Source organism: Neofelis nebulosa, chromosome 11, assembly GCF_028018385.1.
Source record: "Neofelis nebulosa isolate mNeoNeb1 chromosome 11, mNeoNeb1.pri, whole genome shotgun sequence".
Lineage (NCBI taxonomy): Eukaryota > Metazoa > Chordata > Mammalia > Carnivora > Felidae > Neofelis > Neofelis nebulosa.
The window spans coordinates 14,246,418-14,272,236 of NC_080792.1; the positions used below are offsets into that span (position 1 = coordinate 14,246,418).

General features: G+C 40.5%; 1 protein-coding gene across 5 annotated transcripts in view; it reads right to left on the bottom strand.

The window, feature by feature from the left end:
- The window catches only part of ZCCHC2 (zinc finger CCHC-type containing 2), a 65,740-nt gene that overhangs the window by 10,283 nt on the left and 29,638 nt on the right, over window positions 1–25,819 (bottom strand). For 4 of the 5 annotated variants that reach the window (XR_009250860.1, XM_058691883.1, XM_058691884.1 and 1 more), the window contains 7 exons: window positions 16,228–16,322; window positions 13,750–13,833; window positions 12,233–12,290; window positions 9,804–9,939; window positions 8,691–8,755; window positions 8,226–8,320; window positions 2,997–3,125 (listed from right to left, as the gene is read on the bottom strand). Coding sequence is in view for 4 of the 5 variants with exons in the window: in XM_058691883.1 (XP_058547866.1) it covers window positions 2,997–3,125; window positions 8,226–8,320; window positions 8,691–8,755; window positions 9,804–9,939; window positions 12,233–12,290; window positions 13,750–13,833; window positions 16,228–16,322 (662 nt within the window). In the remaining variant the exon portion in view is untranslated. The remainder of the gene's footprint in view (window positions 1–2,996; window positions 3,126–8,225; window positions 8,321–8,690; window positions 8,756–9,803; window positions 9,940–12,232; window positions 12,291–13,749; window positions 13,834–16,227; window positions 16,323–25,819) is intronic. The other variant, XM_058691885.1, reaches the window with a different exon arrangement.

Below are 25,819 nucleotides of genomic sequence, written 5' to 3' on the forward strand. Positions count from 1 at the left end.
TGGGACGTAAATTTAAAAAAATAAATAAATAAACATTTTTTTAAGTTTATCTATTTTTGCGAGAGAGAGAGAGAGAGCGAGAGAGCGAGAGAGAGAGCGCGAGAGAGAGCGCACACATGTGCACGCGCTAGCAGGGGAGGGGCAGAGTGAGGGAGACACAGAATCTGAAGCAGGCTCCAGGCTCTGAGCTGTCAGCACAGAGCCCGACGTGGGTCTCAAGCGGCAAGCTGTGAGATCATGACCTGAGCTGAAGCTGGACGCTCAACTGATTGAGCCACCCAGGTGCCCAAAAGGTAAACATTTAAGTCCAAAGAAGATACAATATTTTTCAGGTGGTCAACTAAATTTCCATTTGAATTGGGCTTTCTTTAAATCTTAAGTCATAGTAAATGGCCCCATGAGTTTAAATGATACCAAGCGGTTTTCTGAGCACTGTAAGGACTCATGTAGCAAATCAGGGATGGTCTCTCTCCCTTTTTTGCACTGGCTTTGAAAAGTATAAAAGTCTTGAAACAAAACCCCATAATGACCAACAGAACAACAAAGTCACATGCTTTTTAAAGCCACCTTTTTGTGTACTCAAAATTCTAAAAATGATTAGAGTTTTTTATCACAGTGGACATCTCCCCCCCCTGCTGCTTTTAGATATTCCAAATGATTCTTCATTTAGGGAAGGCTCATTTAGCCACTTGATAACTGAGCCTATCCTAAAAAGGGCAAGTTCCGCCATCTAAGCCACCAACTTGCCAAATCTGACGACACGAAAGGGAGGCTGCAAAGTAACCCAAGGTACAGATGCACTCCTCACAGTTCTCAGAGAGGCCAAATTGCACTACTGGCATAAGAACCCCAGGATTACTGGTACGTCCTCCAGAATTGGGCATGGCATGTGAAATGAAACACACCGAACGCTGGTCTATTCTGGAGAAGGCATAAAAATTCTCTCATTTAACCTTCATAATAGCTCTAGGCGGTTATTTCCTTTTTTTTTTTTCTTTTTCTTTCACAAGAAAACTGCAGACCAGAAGTACACTGTTGCCTCAGATGAGCAGAACTGGGGTCTGTAGAGTCACTGCACACTATGTCTGATAGGACTTCACAACAGCTGCACAGTAAAGATCGGTTTTATTTGTATGTGATGCAGGAGCACTTAGGGCCATAGCTCCCGAAGACCTGACCGGACGCTCTGACACAGAAGCTCAGGTCTCAGAAAGCTATGGTAGAAGGATCTCTACAGATCTTCAGGTGGCCCGAGAGAAATCATTTAATACCTCCTACTACCATGGGTACACCTTAGAACCAAAATGTTACCAAGCAGATGTTCATAACCAAGATGTTACCAATCAGATGTCTTTACCATGTGTGAAGAATGACATCCCCATTCAACATACACATTTTTGAAATCTCATTTCCAGAATAGTAAGGTAAGGATCTCTGACACTCCACCCCTGCATAAAAGGAACAAGAATTCTAGCAAAAACTGTCAAAATCAACTTTTTTAGAACTCTGGAAATTAACTAAAGGCTTACAGCAATCTGAGGAGTGTTTATTCAAGAAAAACTACTGAATCTCTTAAGAAAAGTGAGCACTGTGGCATTTTAACTTGCCCTAATTCCAGCATACTTTCTCTAGCTCAGAAGTAGCCTTATAAAGGAATAGTTTTGCAACTACAGTAGCTATAAAAGCTAGCAGCCTAGCAGCCACCGGAAGAAACATGGGTGGAGCTATTTAAAGCCCCATCCCCAGAAAACTGTCAATGTCTATCTAGCAGTTACAGGTCACTCTGTGTTAACAGCTGCTTACCCACAGGGCATTTGTCACAATCAATCAGCAGCAAATGTTTAACAACCTGGCTGCCTGAGGCAGCATTACCAGTTGGGACTAACAACAGACTGACCAAAAACCTTAAAAGGAAAAACTGAAGAATGAGATGTCCGCAGGGAGCTTTGAAAAGCTTGCACATATTCTTGAAAATCTAGAAGGCCATGTTTGATGGCTTAATGTCAGGGCTGTTTACATACAGCCATTAATGTCGAGGGCTGTATGTAAACCCAGGAAAGCACTGAGAAAGCACTACAGTCTCACTTTTGGCCGACTCTGGTCTTCTATTTGAGGAAGAAGTGAAGACCTAAGACATACAGAAAACAAATAGCAAGACGGCAGATGTGAATCCTCCGTTATCAGTAATTACAGTAAAATTAAAGGGATTAAACACTCCAATCAAATGGCAGAGATGGGCAGCATGGCTCAAAAGCCATAATCCAACTCTATGCTGTTGTATCCTAAGAGAGACACACTTTGGATTCAAAGACACAAACAGCCTTAAAGTGAAAGGACAGAAAGGGGCGCCTGGGTGGCTCAGTTGGTTAAGCGTCTGATTCTTGGGTTTCAGCTCAGGATCTCACAGTTCATGAGTTGGAGCCCCACGCTGGGCTCTGAGCCAATAGCGGGGAGCCTGCTTGGGATTTCTCTCTCCCTCTCAATAAATAAACAAACAAACAAACATAAAAAATTTTAAAACACACGTGAAAGGATGGAAAAAGTAGTGCCCTACAAACAATACCCAAAAGAGAGCTGGAGTGGCTCTATTATCGTCAGATAAAATAGACTTTCGGCCAAAAACAGTTACTAGAGACAAAAAAAAAAAAAAAAAAGAGTATTTTATAATGACAAAAGAATCAATCCATCAGAAGACAGGAAACTTATAAATATGTACCTCTAGCAACATACACATTTTCAATCTTTCTACACTAGTAAACTACTTTATTATGACTCTTTTCTTTCTACTTAATTTCATATGCAGTGAAATAAGCTTAAAAAAAATCAACACTGCTAGGAACTTCCAAGTCAGTGGTCATTAAGGCATCCTTTATACCAATTAAATTTAAAATTAATAATGACAGTTACAGGAGCATAAAATTACTTATGTCTGACAGATTTTAAGAGACAACACACATTTCCCTCCACCATCCCCATATCCCTTCCAAAGAGCAAACCTCTGTCTTTTTCTTCTTCGCTTTCAAAGCTTTCTCTTCCATCATGTCGTGGGCTAGAGGGAGAACTGTAACTCTCTGAAGAGGTTTCTCCACATGTGTCATGTCCAGATCCAATGTCCAAATTCACATCTAAAAATAACAATTCTATTCTTAAAAAATCATGTTAAGTGGATTAATTTCTGAATTGAACCATTAGAATCAGCTATAGCCGGGGCGCCTGGGTGGCTCTGTCGGTTAAGCGTCCAGCTTCGGCTCAGGTCATGAACTCACAGCTCGTTGAGTTCGAGCCCCGCGTCGGGCTCTGTGCTGACAGCTCGGAGCCTAGAGCCTGCTTGGGATTCTGTGTCTCCCTCTCTCTGCCCCTCCCCCACTCATGCTCTGTCTCTGTGTCTCTCTCAAAAATAAACATTAAAAACAAGAAAAAAAAAAGAATTAGTTATAGCTGTAAAAAGTTTTTTCTTTTAGTTTTTCTATAATCACCTAAAAAGCTGGGCCTTGAGGTAAAAATTCATTATTACAACACAATTTTAATTGAAAATAATTGAATAACAAGTATATTCTTAAGACAAAGGCACAGGGACAAGTCAATCTTACTGACTTTAAAAAAATCAGAGTTAAAGTTCATCATAGGGTCTGCTCAGTAGGAGCACACTGAGCCATTTTCTGAGTCTAGGCATTTTAACTCCTCAGAGCTTGTTGGAAAATTCATTCTTTATCAGAACTCAGGAAGAGAACTGACTGCCGGAATGTTTATTTGGTCGAATCACTATGCCTGAGTATTTGAAACAGAGGAAGATGCTCCGCATCGAGTGGACTGATTAGTCCCCCGAGTTCCGCCCAGAAGCCAGCATGGGGTGGGGCAGGGGCTGTGGTGCAGATCTGCCCCGACCAATCAGCTGTTCCTGTTCGGGGCCCAGAGAAAAGATTACTGGTACACCTCGTACTGGACACTCCCGCACTGGCCCAAACTTAGGTCACTGTTCTAGTCATTCCTGTAAACCCAGCTGAGCCAGCAGAGATTCTGCCTCGCAGCAAGCACCCAACACACGTTTAGGACAGAAATCCCCACAGAAGGAATTCTGGAGAGATTTCAGGACTGTAGATGAGTGAACCACTTCTTCGGCAACCTGGCAGAATCAATAAAAGGTAATCACTTGGACAAAATAGGTGTTAGAAAAAAGAGATGCTTTGTGTAATACGCAAATTAGTTGACTAATCTGTGTCTTTTAAAGGCATTAAATTATAAGGAGGTTAGTACTGTTAAAGATGACCCACCACTCAAATGGGAAATCAATATTAAAGAATAAAGTCATCAAGAATGCAGATGATGCGGAATCCCTTTGGGTAATAAAATGCCAAACTGCCAAGGGAAAACTGCACCAGATCTCATGAGGCTGTAAGAAAAGCAGCAGAGGAGCGACTTGGACAAGAAATAATTTTACAGAAAAGTCATCTGGAGTACACTTACACACGGTAATAGGTTCTGAATTTGCAGTCACAACATGACGAAGGAAAGGGACGCAAGCGAACGCCAACGGCACCTGAGGACAATCTAACGTGCCACGGTGGCCAAAAAGCCTGGCATTAACTGGACTACTAAAAATGAAACCTCTCAAACTGTGGCATACATGCAAACTGCGCATGTAAGCATTTCAACCAGCATAATGAACAAAATGAACAATTCAGTGAAGAGAATCAAAGATTCAATGACAATCTCAAGCCAGAAATGATGGGCTGACAGGGAGCCCCTGGGGGGAGGGTGAGCGGAGATCTATCTGCTCACTACAACTCAGACAGTGAAACTACAGTGGAGTTGCTGAAACTTCAAAGAGCTAAGTTTCAGGCCAGGTTTAAAAAAAAAAGCAGCTATTTCTCAAAATCACAGTTTACAGGATGATTTACTCTCGATTATATTAGCCAGTAAATATTCTCATCACCAAACCGCCAATATAATAATTTGCAGTTTTCAAAGAACTAAATACATACATCTAAATCTATACTAAACAGAATTTTCTTTTTGATCACCCGGAAGGTGCAGAGTCTTTGGAATTTTTATCATCAGAAATCATTATTATGTGACCCTATAGAGTCAGAGTGTGGAAGGGGAGCATGAAACAATTATGCCAAAGGATGTTTCATGCACCGTCCTTTTCTTTTTCTAAGTTTATTTATTTTGAGAGAAAGAGAAACAGAGCACATGAGCAGGGAAGGGGCAGACAGAGAGGGAGAGGGTGAATCTCAAGCAGGCTCTGCGCTGTCAGCACAGAGCCCAGCGTGGGGCTCGAACTCATGAACCACAAGATCGTGACCTGAGCTGAAGTCAAGAGCCGGACACTTAACTGACTGAGCCACCCAGGCGCCCCCCCCGCCCCCCCCCCCCACACACACTCTCCTTTTAAATAGAAGCATAAACCTTTTTGTTTATTATCACGTCTCAAAGAGTAAAAGGTTGTGCGTGTTATTAAGAAGACGAAAAGCAAAACCTTACAATATTAAACACTATTCTAACAATACAAATCCTGGTTATTAGTATTTATGAACAAAGAGAAGTTGGGTAGACTTAAGAACCATTTAGATACATGAGATGACAGAAACACAGTGGGTTATTATAGGAAGCTGGAGACTCTGAAGTCACTGAAATCTGTCATAAGAATTACTGAGAGGTCAACCATCTCACTGCCCCCAAACTCCTTGGTGCCACAATCAGCAACAGATGAATGGGGTGGAAGAAACACAGGCGATGCAGTGGGAAAAAGGTCTTAATAATGCAGATGAAGTAAAGCACACATCCTTTTAGCGGAGAGACTTAAAGCTTGAGGTTTTAAGAACAAACACAATGCAAAGAAAACAGATGACGAAGAGCAAGCACTGCCACCGTTTTTCAGGGACACAACATGAAGGGAGGCAGTGAGGGACTTTTGGTCCCTTCTGTGTTTTTAGAATTTTCAACAATACACATGTCTTATTACTCAAAAAAGAAGTTAAATTTTAAAGTTAAAACTAAGACCCAGACAACCTACCAATCAGAAGGATCTGACTTTTTTTTTTTTTTAATTTTTTTTAATGTTTTATTTATTTTTGAGAGAGGGAGAGACAGAGCATGAACAGGGGAGGGTCAGAGAGAGGGAGACACAGAATCTGAAACAGGCTCCAGGCTCTGAGCTATCAGCACAGAGCCCGACGTGGGGCTCGAACTCACGGACTGCGAGATCATGACTTGAACCGAAGTCGGCCGCTTAACTGACTGAGCCACCCAGGCGCCCCGGATCTGACATTTTTAACTCCAATACACTATCTACTACTTTATGACATGTAGGATTTGTTCCACAAAGGAACAAAACCTTAAATATATCTTATGTTTACTGAATGCTTAAAGGTAATTCCTTCTTTATAACCTAGTATTTCCAAAGGAAATTAATCAACAGAGGTTTTTGTTGTTGTTGTTGCTGTTGTTGTTTTAAATTGGAGTCAGCAAACATCTGAGTTACATCTGGTATCAATGCAAAGCTGTACAAAGTATATTTTATTTATAGTCACACTTCATGACAAAGAATAAGGTTTATCTTAATAAGAAATCCTGAGGTGGTATTTTCAGAGTACTGGAAAATAAAGAGAAAAAGGAATTGGGAGTTTGGGATGCTATTTATAAGCTCTTAATAACCTACAAGTGTATGTTTTCTTCTAACTTAGAATAGGGAAAAGAACTAAATTATTGAACACCTATGCGCTCAGCACTAGTTAAGTGCTTTTCAGATGTTGCCATATTTAATCCTTACAATCCAGGGCGGGAGGTTATTAGTCCTGTCTCTGAAATGAGAGAAAGCAGGCTGCAGAGAGGCCACACATTTATGAAACTGGAGGACAAGACTCAAACCCACATTTGTCTAAGATTAAAGTCCACAGAACTTCTCTGCAAGTATGAGGCTAAAGAGGATAGAAGACTTGTGGCTTCTTCAGTGAGCAGTAGTTCCCAAATCACATGAGGGACGAGAGACAGAGCGATCTTCTGAGGGTGGGATACGTTTGACAGAAATTTCACCTGGGGAATGATCCGATTTAGGATGTGACCTAGGAGACAAATATGCGGGCAGTGCAGGAAGTGAGCTGGAAGGAGGAAGAACAGAGACAGGGAGATCTGCCACAAGTAATTTTCAACCATCCGCCGACAGAGACCTTTTGCCATTCTTATTTTAGCTTTTTTCTTCCTCCTTTTAGCTGCCACCACCACCACAGGAAACCTCAGAGATAGTTAAGTGTTACAATATACTCATAAACGACGTGTTTTTTCCCCCGTGTCATTTTTTCCCCAAGGACAGTTCAGTTAGTTAATTCAGTAAGTTGGCCAGCTGATTTTAGAGGAAAAATGTAACCGTATTTCCTGTATCAATATTCAATCTCTGTGAATAAGTACCTGGTTTAAAAACACACTCCATTAAAAAATATATATATTCTGGTTATTTATGTTGTATCATCACAACTGAATGTACTAATTAATACTTGCACAGAATTTAAATAAAAAAAAAAATCCTTAATTTGTGAAATCAGTCCAATCAACAAATGTGGGAGGTACACACATGAACAAAACATACTCCTAGGGGTCTAGGGCCTTTTATTCTCTTTTGTCTTTGCTATTAATGGTACACGTAACACAGAAAAGTTAATTAATGAACCAGCAGAAAGGACACTTCTCAAATGAATACAAAACCTGAAAATGAAGAAAACTTAAAAGCAGGTAAATGGAAACTATACAAATCTAGTACAATAAAAATCTGAGTGTCTGCATTCCCCTAGAACTCCGTAAAAGCCCACAAAGGACAGTCATTAAAACATGAAAACGTCAACAAGATTCTAAAAACGACTTTACACAAGGACAGGGACAGGCTTCCATGAGGGCTGAAAGGATCCCCCAGGTGCTCGGACCTGTGCTCTGGAGCAGGGACAGGCTCGAGAAGTGGACAAGTAAGGAGCCCGTGGCCTGCAGAGGAAGGAAACGGTGGGGAAGCACAACTGTGGCAAAGGAAAGGTTCACCTCTGTGGCTGCTTCCGACTTCCTAAATCAGTTCCATTAATACTTCAGAATGGTTTAATTCAGAAACTGCTATTCCCGTCCGTGCAAGGTTAACAGTATAATTTCAGGATCTGACACCACAGCTCAACAGCTACTAAAACAGGTATCATGCCAAATACATGTAGGTGATGGGTATTTGAAAGAAAAACAAACTTTCTTACCTTTCACAGAACCACCATGGGCATGCTGGGAAGTTGAGAGTCTGATACCATTTATTCTACTATTCAATCTGTTGTCAGTTTTCTTAATTTTCTCCCTAAACCCAAAATATACATGTTACTGACATTTTTTTATAAGGCTCTCTAGAGAACACAATAGACAGTATTACTAAAATTCTGTTTTTTATAGTAAAAAAATTTTTAGTAAGGTATAATCTAAATGCAAGATTCGCCCTTTAGAGTACAGTTCGGAGAGTTTTGCCCCTCCAAACTGCATATATTTTGACAATAGCTTTATTTTGATCATCTGCATTTGCTGACTATTTTGAATTAAAAAAATCAGGCCTAGAAATAAAAATGTAATGAAAATACTATTTATTCTATATAAACAAAACATGCCCATAGTCAAAGCCTACATGTTGCCTTTCTTACCAATTCCTATTACTGGAAACATTAAATTGAACCTACTTTTCTATTTGTGGCTTTCCTTTCTTCTTATTTACTGAAGATAAGCTTCGTTTTTCAGTTGAATGCTAATGGAAAGAATAAAAAGAAATCAGACTAAAACTAACCCACACTCATGGAGATATCCTTCTATTCTCCTATCAAACATTAAAATGACACATTCCCAGTTATATATTGTGAACAACTTCCGATTTCTAGCCTATTTCTTGAAGATACCTACCTGAACCACTAAAATTTGCACATTCTCTGATACTCAATATTAATCTAAGAAAAATACCTATTTTTGAATTTTGCTTTTCAAATGGCCCCGTATCCTTTCTTCTGAGCACAAAATAAAACATACAAGTAACTGGCATTTGCTTACACGTTCGACAGTGTTCTTCTGAAGTACAACACAGTCTTACCGACTTTAAGAAGAAAAGGTGTAGGCGCTGAAGTAGAGAGAGTAAAGGTATAACTGAATAGACTCTGAAAACAGGCCATTAAGTATGACTAAGGTAACACACAACTTCTCAAAACATTTCGTTTGTAAAACCACGTTCCAGTAAAGGTTAACATTTGGAGCTGAGTGCTGACCAGAAATAAACATCAGTTAACAAATATATTTTCTGAAAAGAAGGTGGCTCTCTCCATAGCCTCACCAGTAAGCCTTCCCCTGCATCTACGGTGCCTGCGAGCATTCTGCGCTCTGATTACACCAACTCTGGAGAAAGCAAATATTTCGTAATTACATGCCTAAATTACAATGTAATTTCCTAATTACATTACATTACATCCAACTTCTCATGAGGGACGGTCAGGCTCAAAATTCACAACACCAACGGCAAGATAGTGACTGAAATGTGAGTAATTCTTCCAAAAGCAAAAAATCTGGCAGAACCATTTGATGTAGCCCTAGTTAGAATAGACATTGTAAGACTCGCATTAAAATGTACTCCTTTTCTGGGCAATAAAGGCAATCTCAAGATATTTTTTCAGGTGTCAGAAGAGTTTAGACCATATATTCCAATTAAGTTGGAAGTCTAACAGCTATACTATCTGACATAATAAAACTTAAGAGAACTCAACTCTTGTAGAGCAGCAATGCATGGAGACAAGAACAAAACCCTCCAATACCTGGTCAGCTAAGGCCACCCAGTGCTCCGGGTGCTGAACGGCGGGGCAGCTCTGCTTTCTCCAATCCACAATTCCGTTCTGTTCAGAATACTGCACGGTGAGCCCATCCAACGGAGAACAACTTGTACCAATGGTGCTATCAGAAGAAGTTTGTAAGGTGTGAAAATCTGTCCTCAGTACTTAAACCTCTACTGTCTCATAGAATGAAGAAGCTATAGTAACCCTTTGTTCAGCGTATGTACGTGTGTGTATGTTTTTTAAAGAATGCCTAGTGATATCTCTAAGAAAAAAAAGGATACCATGAGAATAAATTATCACACAGCTATCTTATCTAATAAATAACACCTGTCTCTAAGGAAATTAGTAACAAGTGCAAGTTGTCTTCAGACACTATATATGGTCACCTTGTGCCACTCACAGCTGGAGTGCGACCCCGATCTTGAGAGGATAGCTAAGTACCGTGTGTATCTAAGGCATGTCAAAGGACAGGGCAACGTGACTGAAAAACACAAGAAACAGACATCGGAAACAGACTCCAAGAGAATCCAGAGACAGAAGTTACTGGACATGGCCTTTAAAATAACAGTGTTTAATAGGTGACTACAGGAAGATGGGAAATTTGGGGAACGTCCCGAGAAATACAAACAAGAACCACACTTAAATTCTGGAACTGTAAAAGCAACTGAAATTAAGAACTCAACGGATAGTGGGGTGCCTGGGTGGCTCAGTCGGTTGAGCGTCCGACTTCGGCTCAGGTCACGATCTCATGGTTCTTGAGTTCGAGCCCCGCATCAGGCTCTGTGCTGACAGCTCAGAGCCTGGAGCCTGCTTCCGATTCTGTGTCTCCCTCTCTCTCTGACCCTGCCCTGCTTACGCTCTGTCTCTCAAAAAGGAATAAACATTAAAAAAAAAATTAAAGAACTCAATGGATAGAAGCAGACACACAAAGTCAGTAAGGAGGAACTTTGGCCAGAAGAAACTAGACTGAAGCTGGAGAAGAAGAAAATACAGAGAACACAGAAAAGCTTAGGAGACACACAGGGCCTGGTGGAAAGTCTAACACACGAAGTACCCCAGGTCTCAGAAGAGAAAACAAGAGAATCAGGTGGAAGCAGTATCTGAAAAGGTAGTGGCCTGGTCTTCTCTAAAATCAAAAGGTATCAGGCTTCAGGCTTAAGAAGTGAAATTCATTCAAAGACAGCCACAAACAGTATCTTAGAAAAGTGCTCAAAACCAGATGAGAAAATCTTAAAAAGCAATCAGGCTGTGAAAAGCACATCCACTTCCAAAGAGCAACAAGGCTGAAACAATGAACGCCAGCTGTCTTTGTTAGTTCTCCCCAGAAGGAGAATCTGGGGTGGCACGGCTGATAGGGGAGGCGAGCTCAGGAAGCAAAACAAAAAGTGTGCAGAATGAAAGAGGAAAAGAGGAAAAACCAACTTGTAAGGGTCCATTACTGAGGTTGCCAACATAACAACAGAGGCTCAAACCAGCTGGGACCTCCCAGAATTAGCTATCCAAAGGACAGGAAGCTGGAGCCCCCCCATCAGCTGAGTGCTGACCCCCTGGGCAAATTAACTTGCATTTCTGGACTATGCTGGTCTGAGTGCCAGCCAGGTCCCCAGAATCAGCCAGGGCCCCGAGGCAGAAGGTGGAAAGTCTTACAGCTTGGGTGGGACAGGGGAAACTTGCAGAGGGTCCTAGAGCCGGGCTGAGGCTATCATGCGAGGGACCAAAGGCATTAAACAGGACGACAGTAAAAACTTGACTTTCAAAGCACTTGCAGAAAGTCACTGCCAACCTAGAATCCTACATCCAGGAAAAGTGCAGGCAAAATAAACATTTTTTTTTCCCCCAGGTAAAAACAAAGTAAATGCATCAATGGCAGACAGAGCTACAGGAACTACTGCAGTCCTTCAGCAGGAAGGAAACCATCACGGACGGACGCTCGCTAAGACACATGGGAAAGAATGAAGGCAGTGGAACGGCAGAATCCAAGTGACAGGTGAAGGTAGGTTTCACAAGATCTAAACTACAGGGAGAATAACGTACAGGACAACCACAATTTGTAAGGTGGGAGGGGTAAGTGAAATAACAGCGAATAAAGGTCCTCACAGGGGAAGTGCTGCAAGCACCATTAGTACCAGACCTTAGAGAGTCCAAGATGTAGAATACAATCTCATGACCCCTCGTTACCACTAGAAGAATCGAAAACATTACCTCTCAAAGTTAACAGAACGGAAAAACAGAATAAAACCGCCTTACAGCAAGAAAGGAAAGAAAAGGAAGATGACACAGAAAAGGCTGGACAAATAACAAGCAAACAGTAAAACAGCAGACTTCTAGGCAAACGTCTCAGTGATTAAAGTAAATGTGACACAGTGAATTCCAAACGTACAAAGACATTGTTTTAGGAATTAGATACGTACTTCACAAGGGGACTCTTGCCGGTGTGTTTCTTGTGGATTATGGTGTGCTGTAACACATCTACGGTAGAGGAAGAAACAATTATTATACCAAATGTTGCTGCCAAAAATCCAAGGGGATGACGCAACTAATTTATGTGACGGTGACAGGATCGCCAGACCATGCAGAACGCTTCTAAGCACTTTTCACAGAAAACTCTTTAAAGGGGCAACTTTTCAAAAACCGGCTACAGTACTACTGTAATGTAAACGATTTTCTTAACATTTTCTTTTGTCTCGCTTACTTTATTATAATACAGTGTCATGATACATCTAAAATACAAACTATGTGTGAACTGTTTACATTTTTGGTAAGGCTTCTGATCAAACAGCAGGCTAGTATAGTTACGTTTTGGGGGAGTCAGAAGTTATACATGGATTTTCGACCGCAAGGGGGGCAGCGCCCCTTACCGCTCTGTTGTTCAAGGGTCAACTATGTTTGCCTCTTTTCATTAAGAAACAAAATGTATCACAGACACATCCGAAGGCCTTTCTCTGTTCCACTTGACTTCCTCCCTCTACAGAGATAAACTAGCTGAAGTATTCTACTGCGTGTTTTTATTAGGATTCACCGCACCCGGGTGATACCCAGGTATTTGCTATTACACACAAGGCTGCTGTGAGGACTTCAGTCTCCATCCCCTGAACACACGGACAATTTTCATAGCAGCAGAAGTGCTGGGCGGTGGCATGAAATTAATTACTTCCAACCTCACTACACAGTGTCAAATTTCTGTCCAAATGAGTTGTACCAATTTATGTTCCCATCCGCAGCGGATCAGAGCTCCCCATTACTTCATACTCCTGGTAATGTCAGACTTGAAAATGTTTTACCAATTCGGGGAGCATGAAATGATACCTCGTTGTTTTTACAGTGTGCATTTTTCAGACTACTCGTGAGGCTAAACACTGCCTAATTGCCATTCACATTTCCTCTTCCATGAATTAACTATCTTTATCTTTTGTCCTTACTGTCAATTAGACTGATGCTCTGAGTTTTTGGACGAATATTTCTATTGTCTGGATATAGTCTTTCTTCAACTGTGAATAGCCTGTAAATCTCTTCTAACTGCCTGTTTTTTGGTTACAAGTTCAGTTCTGTTTTAGAAAAAAGATCTCCACCACGGTCACGTTCTGCTTTGTCAAGAAAGCCTTCTTGTCCCAGGTTATTAACGTTTAAAAGTTCAGTTTTACATTTTATATACTACATTAAGTTTATATGTACTTATCTTTTGCTACTTACTTGAAATTTTTGTGCATGATGTAAGTAGGGATCTAATTATATAATATTTTTTCAACTGGAAAGCCAGCCAACATCATTTATTGAATAGTCTATTTTTTCCTCACTTATTTATAATGCCACCTGTCACATTCCAAGTTTCCATATGTCTGTTTCTTGGCTCCTTAATCTGTTCTAATGGTCTGCCTATCCTTGTGCCTATATCAGGCAAAATGACTTATTCCAGTGAATCCACACTTACCTTCTTCTTGACTTGAAGCTTCTGAGCTGTCTTCCTTTAAGTGTTCTAATATTTTAGAAGTCTTCAGAGAGGACTGTAAGTTATCTGCAGGAAGTATTCAATACCAATTAACTTTTTAGGAAAAAGGTAATAAAGAAAACACACAGAAGGATTCCTTCTGTCCCAAGAAGAGGAGAGTGGTGAGTCAGTGGTAAAGAGAACATTTCTACTAGTTAGGACCTTTACAACACCAAGGTGACACAGCACAGAACACTGGACTGGGAGCAGGGACCCTGAATCAGGGAGCCTGCTCTCCCCATGAAAACCACAGGTCTGGAGCAAGGGGCTTCACCTCCGCCAGCCCCAGGGGCTCACGCGCAATAGGAGGGGATGCACTAGATTAGTGCTTCTCAGACATCGGTGGTGTGGGAAGGCTTTTCAAATTTCTAATGTGTTGTGAAGCATTCCTTTTATAAAATATGAGCAGGTGTGGCAATGTCCAACTGCTATAAAGCCTCTCAAGTGTCCACCGTGAGTTTCTATTCTATTATAGAGCAGTGGCCCACGGGGCACATTCTGAAAGCCCCAGACTAGTCCTCAGGTAAGGTGCAGACTGGTGGGGTTCCAGAGCGCGATATGCTGAAGTCATCTAGGAGTTAACATTTGTTTTCTCAAGTGTCAGGACACAGACTAAGTACTACTGTCTACCCCTGGGGACAAAAGGTAGAGCTGTCATTTTTTTCAAAAAAGTGCAAATGAACTTTGACAACAGTGTGTTCCCTGGTGAAACAATGTGGACATCCTGACCACATTTTCCACACTCCCAAAACACGTCCTTTAATACGTTTTAATTTTGCAACAATTTGAGGTCTTCCAATGTACTACTCCCTTTAGCACCATGCATGTAATTTAAATACTGTAAAGCTCTCGTGATGAGTTTTCTTTTATTTATATATGCGCTACTCACTTGGGCCAGTTTTCCTGGGTCGCCTGTTAAAATCGGAATTAAAAGTTTAACTTTGTGTTTTTGGCATGTGTTAAACAAACGCTATTTATAGATATTCCTTAAAAAGTACTTCCACTCGGTTCAAGCAGAAGAAAGCACTGACTGTTAGATCTATACAGCTCCAGGGTGATTAGGATTCTCCTTAAAAAACAACCAGCTACTGTCACTGTTCAGACAGAAATTTAACCGTGGAGTCACTCATCTCGTCTCATCAACTAGTCATCAAGAATCTCCCCCCCTCACCCGCGCCCCCCCCCACACACACGAGAGAGAGAGAGAGAAACTTTAAAAGTTAACCCGTTATCATATCCAATCATATTACTTTTTCTAAACTCTCTTTATTCCACCTCAAAATAAGCAAATATGCATTTTCTTTCCTCTTTAGGTACAAGAAAATAGGACTTTGTAGATAGCAGAAGGAAAGGTTAAAAAAATAAACAGCCACTTGCCATAATGGCTGTGCTTTAAGTTAGCGCATTCTCCTAAAGCCCACATCAATGTTCCTGGCAAAATATTTGTTTAAAAAGGCAGCTGAGATAGATGCGCATAGAAGCACACATAAGGCTGACTGTGAGGAAGGATGAAACATGAGGGCAAAAGCAACTTACAGGAACAGAAGGAAAAAAATGGGGGAAATCTTCAGGAGGTAATATGTCAGTTGGGTCTTAAAACAGGTGTGATTTTAACAGGCTGTGCCAAAAGGAGGGACATTTAAAAGTTCAGGTGCAGAATGAGCCAAGACACTGGGACAGGAAATGGCAGGTATACTGAGTAGGTGCCAAGCCTTCAAGCAGCCAGAGCCTGAGAGACTAGCAATGAGGCACGAGGAGGCTCACGGCAGGGCTTGAATTTCAAAGCAAACTTTTAAGGTTTTGAAGAGGGGATTAACCAACTGATCCCTGAGGTAATCCTGGAGTAGGTTAAAGTCAAGTGAGAAACCAGAACTGGAGACATGCGTGAGGAGGCTTCGTGCAAGGTGTGCACGGAAGAAAGGCTTAACAGCCCACAATGGACTGGCAAGGAGGGGCAGAAAGGAAGGCACCCCCTGTCCGGCGTGGCTTGGCCTGTAAATGACTGAATGTGAAGAGGAAAAGTGGAAAGAGTAACGCCCGGTTTCCAGCCAGGGAGGCTGCGCAGGTCACTACGGGAACGCGGGAACGCGGGAGGAAAGGCAGATTCTAAGAGGTGACACCCCCCGTGCCCGGCAGGGCAGCACCTCCGCAGCCTGTACACCAGGTGTGACAAGGCCCTGGAGGACCCAGTATGTCCACGAGATGGAGACAGCTGGCCTTTCCCTTGCAATCAGTCTGTTTTGTGACTTTAGCTTTGACACACTATTTTCTGTAAAACTGCAGCGTCAATTTCACTGAAAACTACACGTTTCTTAATCGTGGGCCGCTATTCCTCAACTGCCAGCCCATACAAGGCAGCACAGTGAAACAGGAACGCTAAGCAAGAACACATCCGATTTCTAGAGAGGAGAAGACGCTTACTGAGGCTGTGCAGAGGGTCTGGTGATATGGACTGAAAGAAGCTGTGCACTTTCTGACTCTGTAGAAAAGCTTGGGATGAAGTTGAAAATAGCTGCCTGCACATAAAAGAAAAGAGAGGTGTTAATTTCACGTAATATAAACCCACAAGAGTCTCAGTTTAGACTGTAAGGCAAATTTATGTGGCGGTTTAATTCAGGTATTATAAGTACATCGGGGGCGCTTGGGTAGCTCACTCGGTTAAGCGTCCGACTCTTGGTTTTGGCTCAGGTTATGATCTCACGGTTCGTGAGTTCGAGCCCCAAGTGCTCTAAGGTGACAGCGCAGGGCCTGCTTGGGATTCTCTCTCCCCCTCTCTGCCCCTCCCCTGCTTGCACGTGTGCATGCGCTCTCTCAAAATAAACAAACAAACAAAAAATACTTTTTTCTGAGGAAAAGAATATTATTTTCTAATGTATTTCCCATAGGAAGAAGTGAATAAAAGTTAAACTTATTTGCAAAAATCTGGTAAATGGGCTTCTTTTTAATTTTCTATAATCTAGTGGCATGGTTTCACTTCTGGCAATAAAAAAAAAAAGTTACTTCAGCCTTTTGTCCAAGTGGTCCAATAGCTATCTTTCTGCCAGATAAGAACTGCAATTCCTTTACTCTTCTTCACAGGTGTTCCTTTTCATCACACGGCTGTACATGGAGGAGCCTTCCCACACTCTGAACCTAAGAGCTGGGGTGCTAGGAGTCCTGGAAACTATGGAACGCAGTGTCTGGTCAAACAAGTATTACTACATCCCAAGGCCTGACTAGCTGATGATTCACTCCACTGTGTATCCTTCCCATGATTCTAAGCTGTTATCTTTGAAAATCAGCTTTCCTCACCTTTTACTAGTATAATTAAAAGATTCAAACTCAAGTCTTCTCTACAAAAGGGACCTTGCAATAAGGGGTATAGTTACATCACAGAAACTAATGGAAAGTTTCCTCAAGGATCTGGATACCAGCTCCACCACATAAAAGCTGGTCTACTCTAAATAAGTTACTTAGCCTTCGAACGTCATTTTCCTCAGAGGGAATGCTACTAGTTCATCAAGGTTATGACACTCACGCAGCACACAAAGCCGTCACCCTACTCAACAAATCCACTTCCATTACTTTTGAACACTTTAAATACTCATTTAAAATTCTTAAATTTCTCCCCAAGGTTCCTGACCTGTCATTCAGATTGTCAAGTCATTAAATACCTTATCAAGAGATGATCCTTACAGACCAAAGTCACCTTGTACATTAGGCAAAACTGCTTCTTGGTATGCAGATGTGGAAACAAATATTCAATAGGAAGACAAACGAGAAATGGAAGACATGGAAGAGATGGAAGACAAACGAAGTGAGGAGCTGATCTAAATCCCCAGCTCTGCACACATTACTTGAGACTGGGGACCAAGACCCGAGGGCAGTGGTAGAACCTATGACCCATTTACTTTCACAAACCAAATGGTCCAAAGACAGACAGACACACCTTTAATTCAAGACTTGAGTCCCGAGAGACAGCTTGGACACCGACTACCAGTCCAAAAATCAACCGCATGTCTGCTGTGGGAACACGGTGCTGTACATTTAAGCCAAACCGGAGAGAAAGGCACAGGCTTGAAGTCAGAATACAGACTGAAGTCAAGGTTCAGCAACGCATAACCACAAGACAGCAATTACACCTATGTTTGTTTCCAAATCTAACTGGCTAGAAGCTAACATATTAAATTAGAAAAACAAGATTATATACGGACACGACAAATTACCCAATCCCAATGTACATTTCAGTGGCATGTTTTCATTTTCCTAACATACAGTGTATCTGGAATGGTATTTATGCAGTGTCCTGTGCCAACCCAATCTCTACTTCTCTTATAAACTCATTTCCTATTTCTCACTTACAATTCCCCCTTCCTTTATCATCGCTACCTTTCTTAAATCACATGAATGATAATCATCCTAATCTAAAATTCACAAATTCACAAACTGAGAATGAGGTGCCCTGACAGCCTATCAATAATGCTGTTGAGACCACAAGCTAGCCACAGAAATCAAAACATTTTTAAGGGAAATATTAGACAATAAGCCATTTTTAAAAATAAAATTTTTGAAGAGGAAAATCTTTCCAAGCAGGATATAAAACTCTGAAACCATTAGAGAAAAGATTGATAAATCTGACTATCTAAAAAAAATTAAACTGTCTACACGGTCAAGAAGTAGCAACAAACGGGTCCTTTAACAAATAACTCTTACAAATCAGCAAGACCAATAAAAAGTGGGGAGGACTGAAAAAACCATTCACAAGAAAGTGCACATACAGACTAAATACAGACTCAACTACAGACTAAAATGAGAACGTCTTCCTCTCTGAGACTAGCAAAGATGAGAGATTGAGAGTGTATGTCTGCTGTGTGGTTGTAGAGATACAAACATAAGGAAGGCTTCTGGGGTGTACAGCGTTGCTACCTCCTTAGAATTTAGAAACATCACTTATTAAAAAATGTATAACTTATGACCAACTTCAATTCTAGAAATTTCTCTTACAGATAAATGTATCAAGTGTGTTAAGAAACATGTGTGGACATTCCCTGTAATACTGGTTGTAGCAGTTTAAAAATATTCAGACTCCAAATGGCCATAAAACATAATGATTAGTTATGATACAACTAAAAATGGATTATGTAGCAAATAAAAAGGCAGCAGTCTTTTTACATGTACTAATATGTACATGTATGTATAGTTAATGAAAAGATTAAGTGGCAGAAAAGTCTGTATAGGATAATTCAATTTGCACAGTGTAGGAAATATACACAGATACATAAAATCAAAGTTATGTACGTGCACAGAAAATTTCTGAAAAGTTATGTAAGATTTTTAATGAAGGTTATTTCTAGTGACCAAATTTGGAGAAAGGGCAATTTGAGACTTTTGGCATCACACCTTCCTTTACATTCTTCACGAACAGCTTCAATAGCACCTTTATAAAGGACTCACACACACACACGCCTCTGTGATTATCACTGAGGAGAACCCTAAAAGCTGTAATAAGGAGTCAAACATACACTTCTTAATTGTCATCTTGGCCAGGAGCCAAATTTCTAAAAGTGGCTCCTTCGTAGTTTTTCTCCTCTGAAAATCTCCACCTTATAGAAAAGTTGCAAATATGGTAAAACATCTACTTCTGAACCATAAATAACTCATCTCGGACACCCCAACACCCGGCAAGACATTAGCATTTCCTACAAAGACATCCCTACTGCAATCATATCAGGACACTAACACTGAAAAGTTAATACCTAATCCTCAGACCCCATTTAAGTTCTGCCAGCTAATTCCTAAGTGTCCTTTTCACCACAAAGGCCCAGCTGCCACCACAGCTCATCATGGTGTTAAGAGGTCAGGCCCTGTAGTTTGTGGAATGGTCCCGATGTGGGTCTGTCTGATGTTTCCTCACAGCAGGAATGTAACAGGGCTAGGCTGTGTTCTTTTGCTACAGCCTACTGTGTGCTAATTCTGACTGACCCCCTCACTCATCAAGTTCAAGTTAGGGATTAAAGTGGTATCTGTCAGGTTTCTCCACTCTAAAGCCACTCTTCCTCCCTTTATGAATAATAAGCATTATTTTGTGGGAAAGGACTTTGATACTGTAAATATCCTCAAATGTTCAATCTATTCATTTATTATTTACATGAACACGGACTCATGGTTTCCTATTTTATTCAATATTACTGTTTTATTTATTTAGATGTTCGATTTGCTCCAGATCTGACCACTAGGAGCCCCTTCAAACTGGCTTCTGTGTCCTTTTGACCAAACCACTTAATTCTTTGAGCACTTCCTTGCTTTTGGGTACAAGAGGCTCATCTTGTACTTTTCCTGCCCTGGCCCTGCAATAGGCTTTTTCTCCAAGGAGCCCTAGTTGTGCTCCCTGGTGGAGAATGGTATAGTAAGTCAAGCTCTGGACACCAGGTATTCCCATTGCTACAGGCTATGGCTGCTTCCAGACCCTTTCTTTCTTTCCTTTCTTCTTTTTATATGTTTATTTATTTACTGTGAGAGGAGCACAAAGGAGTCACGAGTTGGGGAGGGGCAGAGATAGGGAGAGAGAGAAAGCCAAGCAGGCTCCACACTGTCAGCACAGAGACCGACGTGGGTGGGGCTTGAACCTACAAACAGGGAGATCATGACCTGAGCCAGATGCTTAACTGTCGAGCCACCCAGGTGCCCCCAGACCCTTTCAATAAACTGAGCCAGGGAATATATGTGTACACACACAACCGTATTTCTGTATCTTCCTATATATACCCCAAATCATGATACACCCAATATCTTCAATTCCAATCAGACACTCCAGGGTTCATTCTAGTTTTCTTCTTCTCTATAGTGTAACTCCCTTCTCCAACAGAGAGACACTTGGTCCTCACTATTCTTAACATACTAATTAGGTCAACTCCCCGTGGTAATGCTTTCCCACTGTTGCCCTACCCACCTCCCGTGTACGTGCCCTCCTGACACCAGCAGAGCCCGAATGCCCTGCCAGCCGCCTCTCAGGTGCACGCCCTCTGACACACTGTGCCAGCCTCCCAGCACCATCCCCATGACTGAATGACTCCTCCTTCCACTTGGGGTCCCTTTGCTAGTCCATTAGGGCACACCCCCTAAAACCACTGCTGCTGACTGCCTTGCTCTGTTCCACTGAGTGGCTTTATGACTTTCTTGTTCAGGAGGGGCGGGGGGAAAAGAGGACAGGAAGTGATGATCACTCTTTAAAAGTCAAGTCCTACAAAGAACCTAGACACTCATATTCCTGAGACTTGAACCATAGTTTAGCATAGCTCCCAGAGCACACATGCATGAAGTTTTAAAGTAACAGATTAAGCTGAATAATAAATATCTGAGAACGTGGAAGAGTATTTCAGAAATAGTACCAGGGGGAGGAAATCCAGATCTATCAGCTATGAACAAACTATAAAATTCTAATAATTAAAAAAGTGATCCTGGAACAAGAATGAGATTGTCGCAAGGAAAAATCCATGAACAGGTTACATACCTAAGAATGAAGGAAATCAGTAATATAGGAAAGAATCAATTCACTGTTTGGAAAGAAAAATAGATTTAGATCCTGACTTCACTTGGTTTAACAATATAAATCCAAACTGATGAAAGGAACAATAAGAGAAACTATCACATACACAAAAAGTACGCTGATCGTGTTTCAAAAGATGGATAGCCTCAAGCTTTTTTAAATAAGTGAATATATGTGGCCCAAACTCAAAGGTTACCAAGTGACCAGCCAGTCTCATTCCTATTGCCAGAGCCCCTCTTCTTCCCTCGACGCAAGCCTCACTGCTATTTTATTGCTTATTTTTCAGAGATAATCTTTGCACACAAACATGTACATATCCTTTAAAACGGCGACATTCTACTAGCTGTTCTCACCTTGCTCTTGCTCTCCATTGTTCTTTTTCAATAAGGCCACACGGTATTCCAGTGAATGAATGTCCCATGAGTTAACCAAGTCTCCATCAACATCTAGCTGTTTCTAGTCTTCTGTAGTCAAATATTACAACAGTAAACATCCTGAAACACTCATCTTTGCATACAGTGGGAATATACTTGTACGATACATTACAAGAAGTGGAAGTCGTCAAAAGTTATCTGCACTTAAGTTGTGATATCGCCAAACGGCTTTCCATAGAAATTTTACCAGTTTATGTAACTGGCCAAGAGTACCTACCAAACTTTTGGATCTTTGCATATTCAACAGGTTGAACAGAAACTCACGTAAGGTGAAAAACCTATATGCTGAAAACTGTAAGACACTGAGACGTCACAAATAAATGGGAAGATAGATAGTCCATGCTTACTGATTAGAAGAATATTGTTAAAATGTCTATACTTCCCAAAGCAATCTACAGATTCAATGTAATCCTATATCCAATAGTATTTTTCATAGAACTAAAACAAATCCCACTAAAACACATGGAACCAACAAAAACCCCAAACAGCCTAGGCAAACTTGAGAAAGATGAATGAAGCTAGAAGTATCACAATCCCAGATTTCAAACTACATTACAGCTACAGTAATCAAAACAGTATGGTAACACAGATGCACAGTTCAATGGAACAGAATACAGAGCCCATAAATAAACTCACACTTTTAAGGGCAATTAATTTATGACAAGGGACACAAGAACACACAACAGGAAAAAGACAGAACTTCAATAAATGGTACTGGGAAACTGCACAGCTTTGTGCAAAAGAATGAAACTATACCAGGGCGCCTGGGTGGCGCAGTCGGTTAAGTGTCCGACTTCAGCCAGGTCATGATCTCGCGGTCCGTGAGTTCGAGCCCCGCGTCGGGCTCTGGGCTGATGGCTCGGAGCCTGGAGCCTGTTTCCGATTCTGTGTCTCCCTCTCTCTCTGCCCCTCCCCCGTTCATGCTCTGTCTCTCTCTCTCCCAAAAATAAATAAAAAACGTTGAAAAAAAAAATTTTTTTTAATAAAAAAAAAAAAAAAAGAATGAAACTGTACCATTTTCTTAAGCCATACACAAAAATTTGCGTGTAATAAACTCAAAATGGATTAAAGATCTAAATGTGAGATAGGAAACCATAAAACTTCTAAAAGGAAACATAGACAGTAAACTCTTGGACACTGGCCTTAGTAATATTTCTCTGGATCGGTCTCCTCAGGCAAGGGAAACAAAAGCAAGAATAAACTATTGGGACTACATCAAAACAAAAAGCTTTTGCACAGGGGCACCTGGATGGCTCAGTTGGTTAAGCATCTGATTCTTGGTTTCAGCTGAGGTAATGATCTCATCAGGCTCAGCACTGCTGGTGTGGAGCCTGCTTGAGATTCTCTCTCTGCTCCTTCCCTGCGCTGCACGCGCACGTTCTCTCTCTCTCTCTTTCTCAAAATAAACTTAAAAAATAAAGCTTACGCACAGCAAAAGCAATCATTAACAAAATGAAAAGGCAACCCTACTGAATGGGTGAAGAAATTTGCAAATGATATATCCAATAAGGGGCTAGTAACCAAAATATATAAAGAACTTCTAGAACTCAACACCAAAACCCACAAATAATCTGCTTAAAAATGGGCAGAGGACCTGAGCATATGTTTGCCAAAGAAAACACACTGATGGCCAACAGACACATGAAAAGATGTTCAATATCACTAATCACCAGGGAAATGCAAATCAAAACCCAATGATATCATCCTATGCCAGTCAGAACGGCTAGTATCACAAAGACAAGAATAACAAGTGTTAGTGAGAATGTGGAGAAAAGGGAACCCTTATGCACTGTTGGTGGGAATGTAAATTGGTGCAGCCATTATGGAAAAGAGTAATGGAAAACAGTATGAAAGGGTCTTAAAATATTAAAAATAGAAATATCATACAATCCAGTAACACCGCTTCTGGATATTTAGCCAAAGAAAATGAGAACACTAATTTGAAGAGATACATGCAGCCCTGTATTTACTGCAGCCTTATTCAAAATAGCCAAGACATGGAGGCAACCTAAGTGCCCATCAATAGATGAATAAAGAAGATGTGGTATACAGAATGGAATATTACTCAGCCATTAAAAGAGAATGCCATCTTGCCATTTGGGACAACATGGATGCACCTAGAGGGTATTATATTAAGTGAAGTAAGCCTGAAAAAGACAAATACCATACGATTTCACTTATATGTGGAATCTAAAAAACAAATGAACAAACCAACAGAAACAGGCTCACATACAGAGAACAAACTGGTGGTTACCAAGGGGAGGGGGTAGAGGGATGGGTGAAATAGGCAAAGGGGACTAACAGGTACAAACTTCCAGTTATAAAATAAATAAGTCATGGGATGAAAAATAGAGCACAGACTATCGCCACTAATACTGTAATAACTCCGTATGGTGACAGATGGTAGCTACACAATTTGTGCTAAGTGTACTGTATTATACATAATTGTCAAATCACTGTTACATACCTGAAACTAACACAATATTGGATGTCAACTACATATTTCAATTAAAACTAAATTTGGAAAATTTTTAAAATTTTAATATTTATTTATTATTGAGTGAGACAGAGCACGAGCAGGGGAGGGGACACAGAATCCCAAGCAGGCTCCAGGCTCTGAGCTGTCAGCACAGAGCCCACCACAGGGCTCGAACCCACTGACCACAAGATCATGACCTGAGCCAAAGTCGGACGCTCAACCAGCTGAGCCACCCAGGTGCCCCTAAATTCAGAACATTTTTAAATTAAAAATTTTTTAAATGTAGTAGCCACCTAAAAAATCAAAAGTCAAGGTTTTAATTTATATTTCTGATTATGAGCAGCTTTTCATATGTTCAAATGATGCCTATAAGTCCAGTTTCTCTGTGCTATTTGTTCATATATGCTCCCATTTTTTCCCCTGCTTTGGACTATTAGTTTCCATTACATTATTGATTTTTAGGAGGTTTTTTTTTTTTAATAAGAAAGAAGTTATTATAAGTATTTTTTCCCTGAATTTGAAGTTTGTCTTCACTTTGTTTCTAGTATATTTTGTTCTTTAACTTATGTAGAAGTTGGATTTCTGAATACTTAAATTTCCATTTTTAGTGGTTTCTAGGTATCGTGATACTTAGTAAAAATTTTTTTTCATACACATACTAGAAATTTCACGTTTTCTTTCTTGCATTTAAATCTCTGAGCCATCTAGATTTAACTTTGATGTAATGAATGACACATAGTTCCAGCCTAACTTTCCCCCCATATATCTACAGTGATGTACCTAACATTTAATAAACAACCTAGGAATGACTTTCTTTAGTGAAGAGATAAACAGAAACATAGAAACAAAGACTGACAAACCTAACAGAATATTTTAAACTTCATTTCAAAAATCATCACTAACTGGGTGACTGAATGGCTCAGTTAAGCGTCTGACTCCTGACTTCAGCTCAGGTCATGATCTCACAGTTCGTGAGTTTGAGCCCCGCATTAGGCCTGCATTGCCAGAGCAGAGCCTGCTTGGGATTCTGTCTCCTCTTCTCTCTGCCCCTCCCCTGCTTGCTCTCCCTCTCTCCAAATAAATAAACTTAAAAAAAAAAAAAAATCATCACTAACTGAAAAATACTATATTACTAAAGATAAGTTGTAAAAACCACTAAGATTCAAAAAGATAAATTGATAAAGGACAGATGATCTTACAAAATATAAAAATGGCTAAACTTACAAAAAAGATACTGAATTTCACTAATAAAGAAAATGAAAATTAAGCCAATGAGATCATCATTCACCTGTCAAATTAGCAAATATTTTTAAGTGATACTCAAAGCTAGTCAAGCTGTGATAAACAAGGAAGTTCAAACACTAAGAACATGTACTCCTACTTACATAACTTTTTCATTAAAATAATAATAATATATGTGTTATTAGGGATCCTAAAAGAGGATCCTACTCTTTAAATCAGTAAATCAATTTCAAAGAATCTCTCTTCAGTAATTACTCATAAATCTGGAAAATGTTTTAGGCACAAAAATGGTCAAAACTCTGGAAAACACCCCGGAAAATGGTCTTTCTTCCT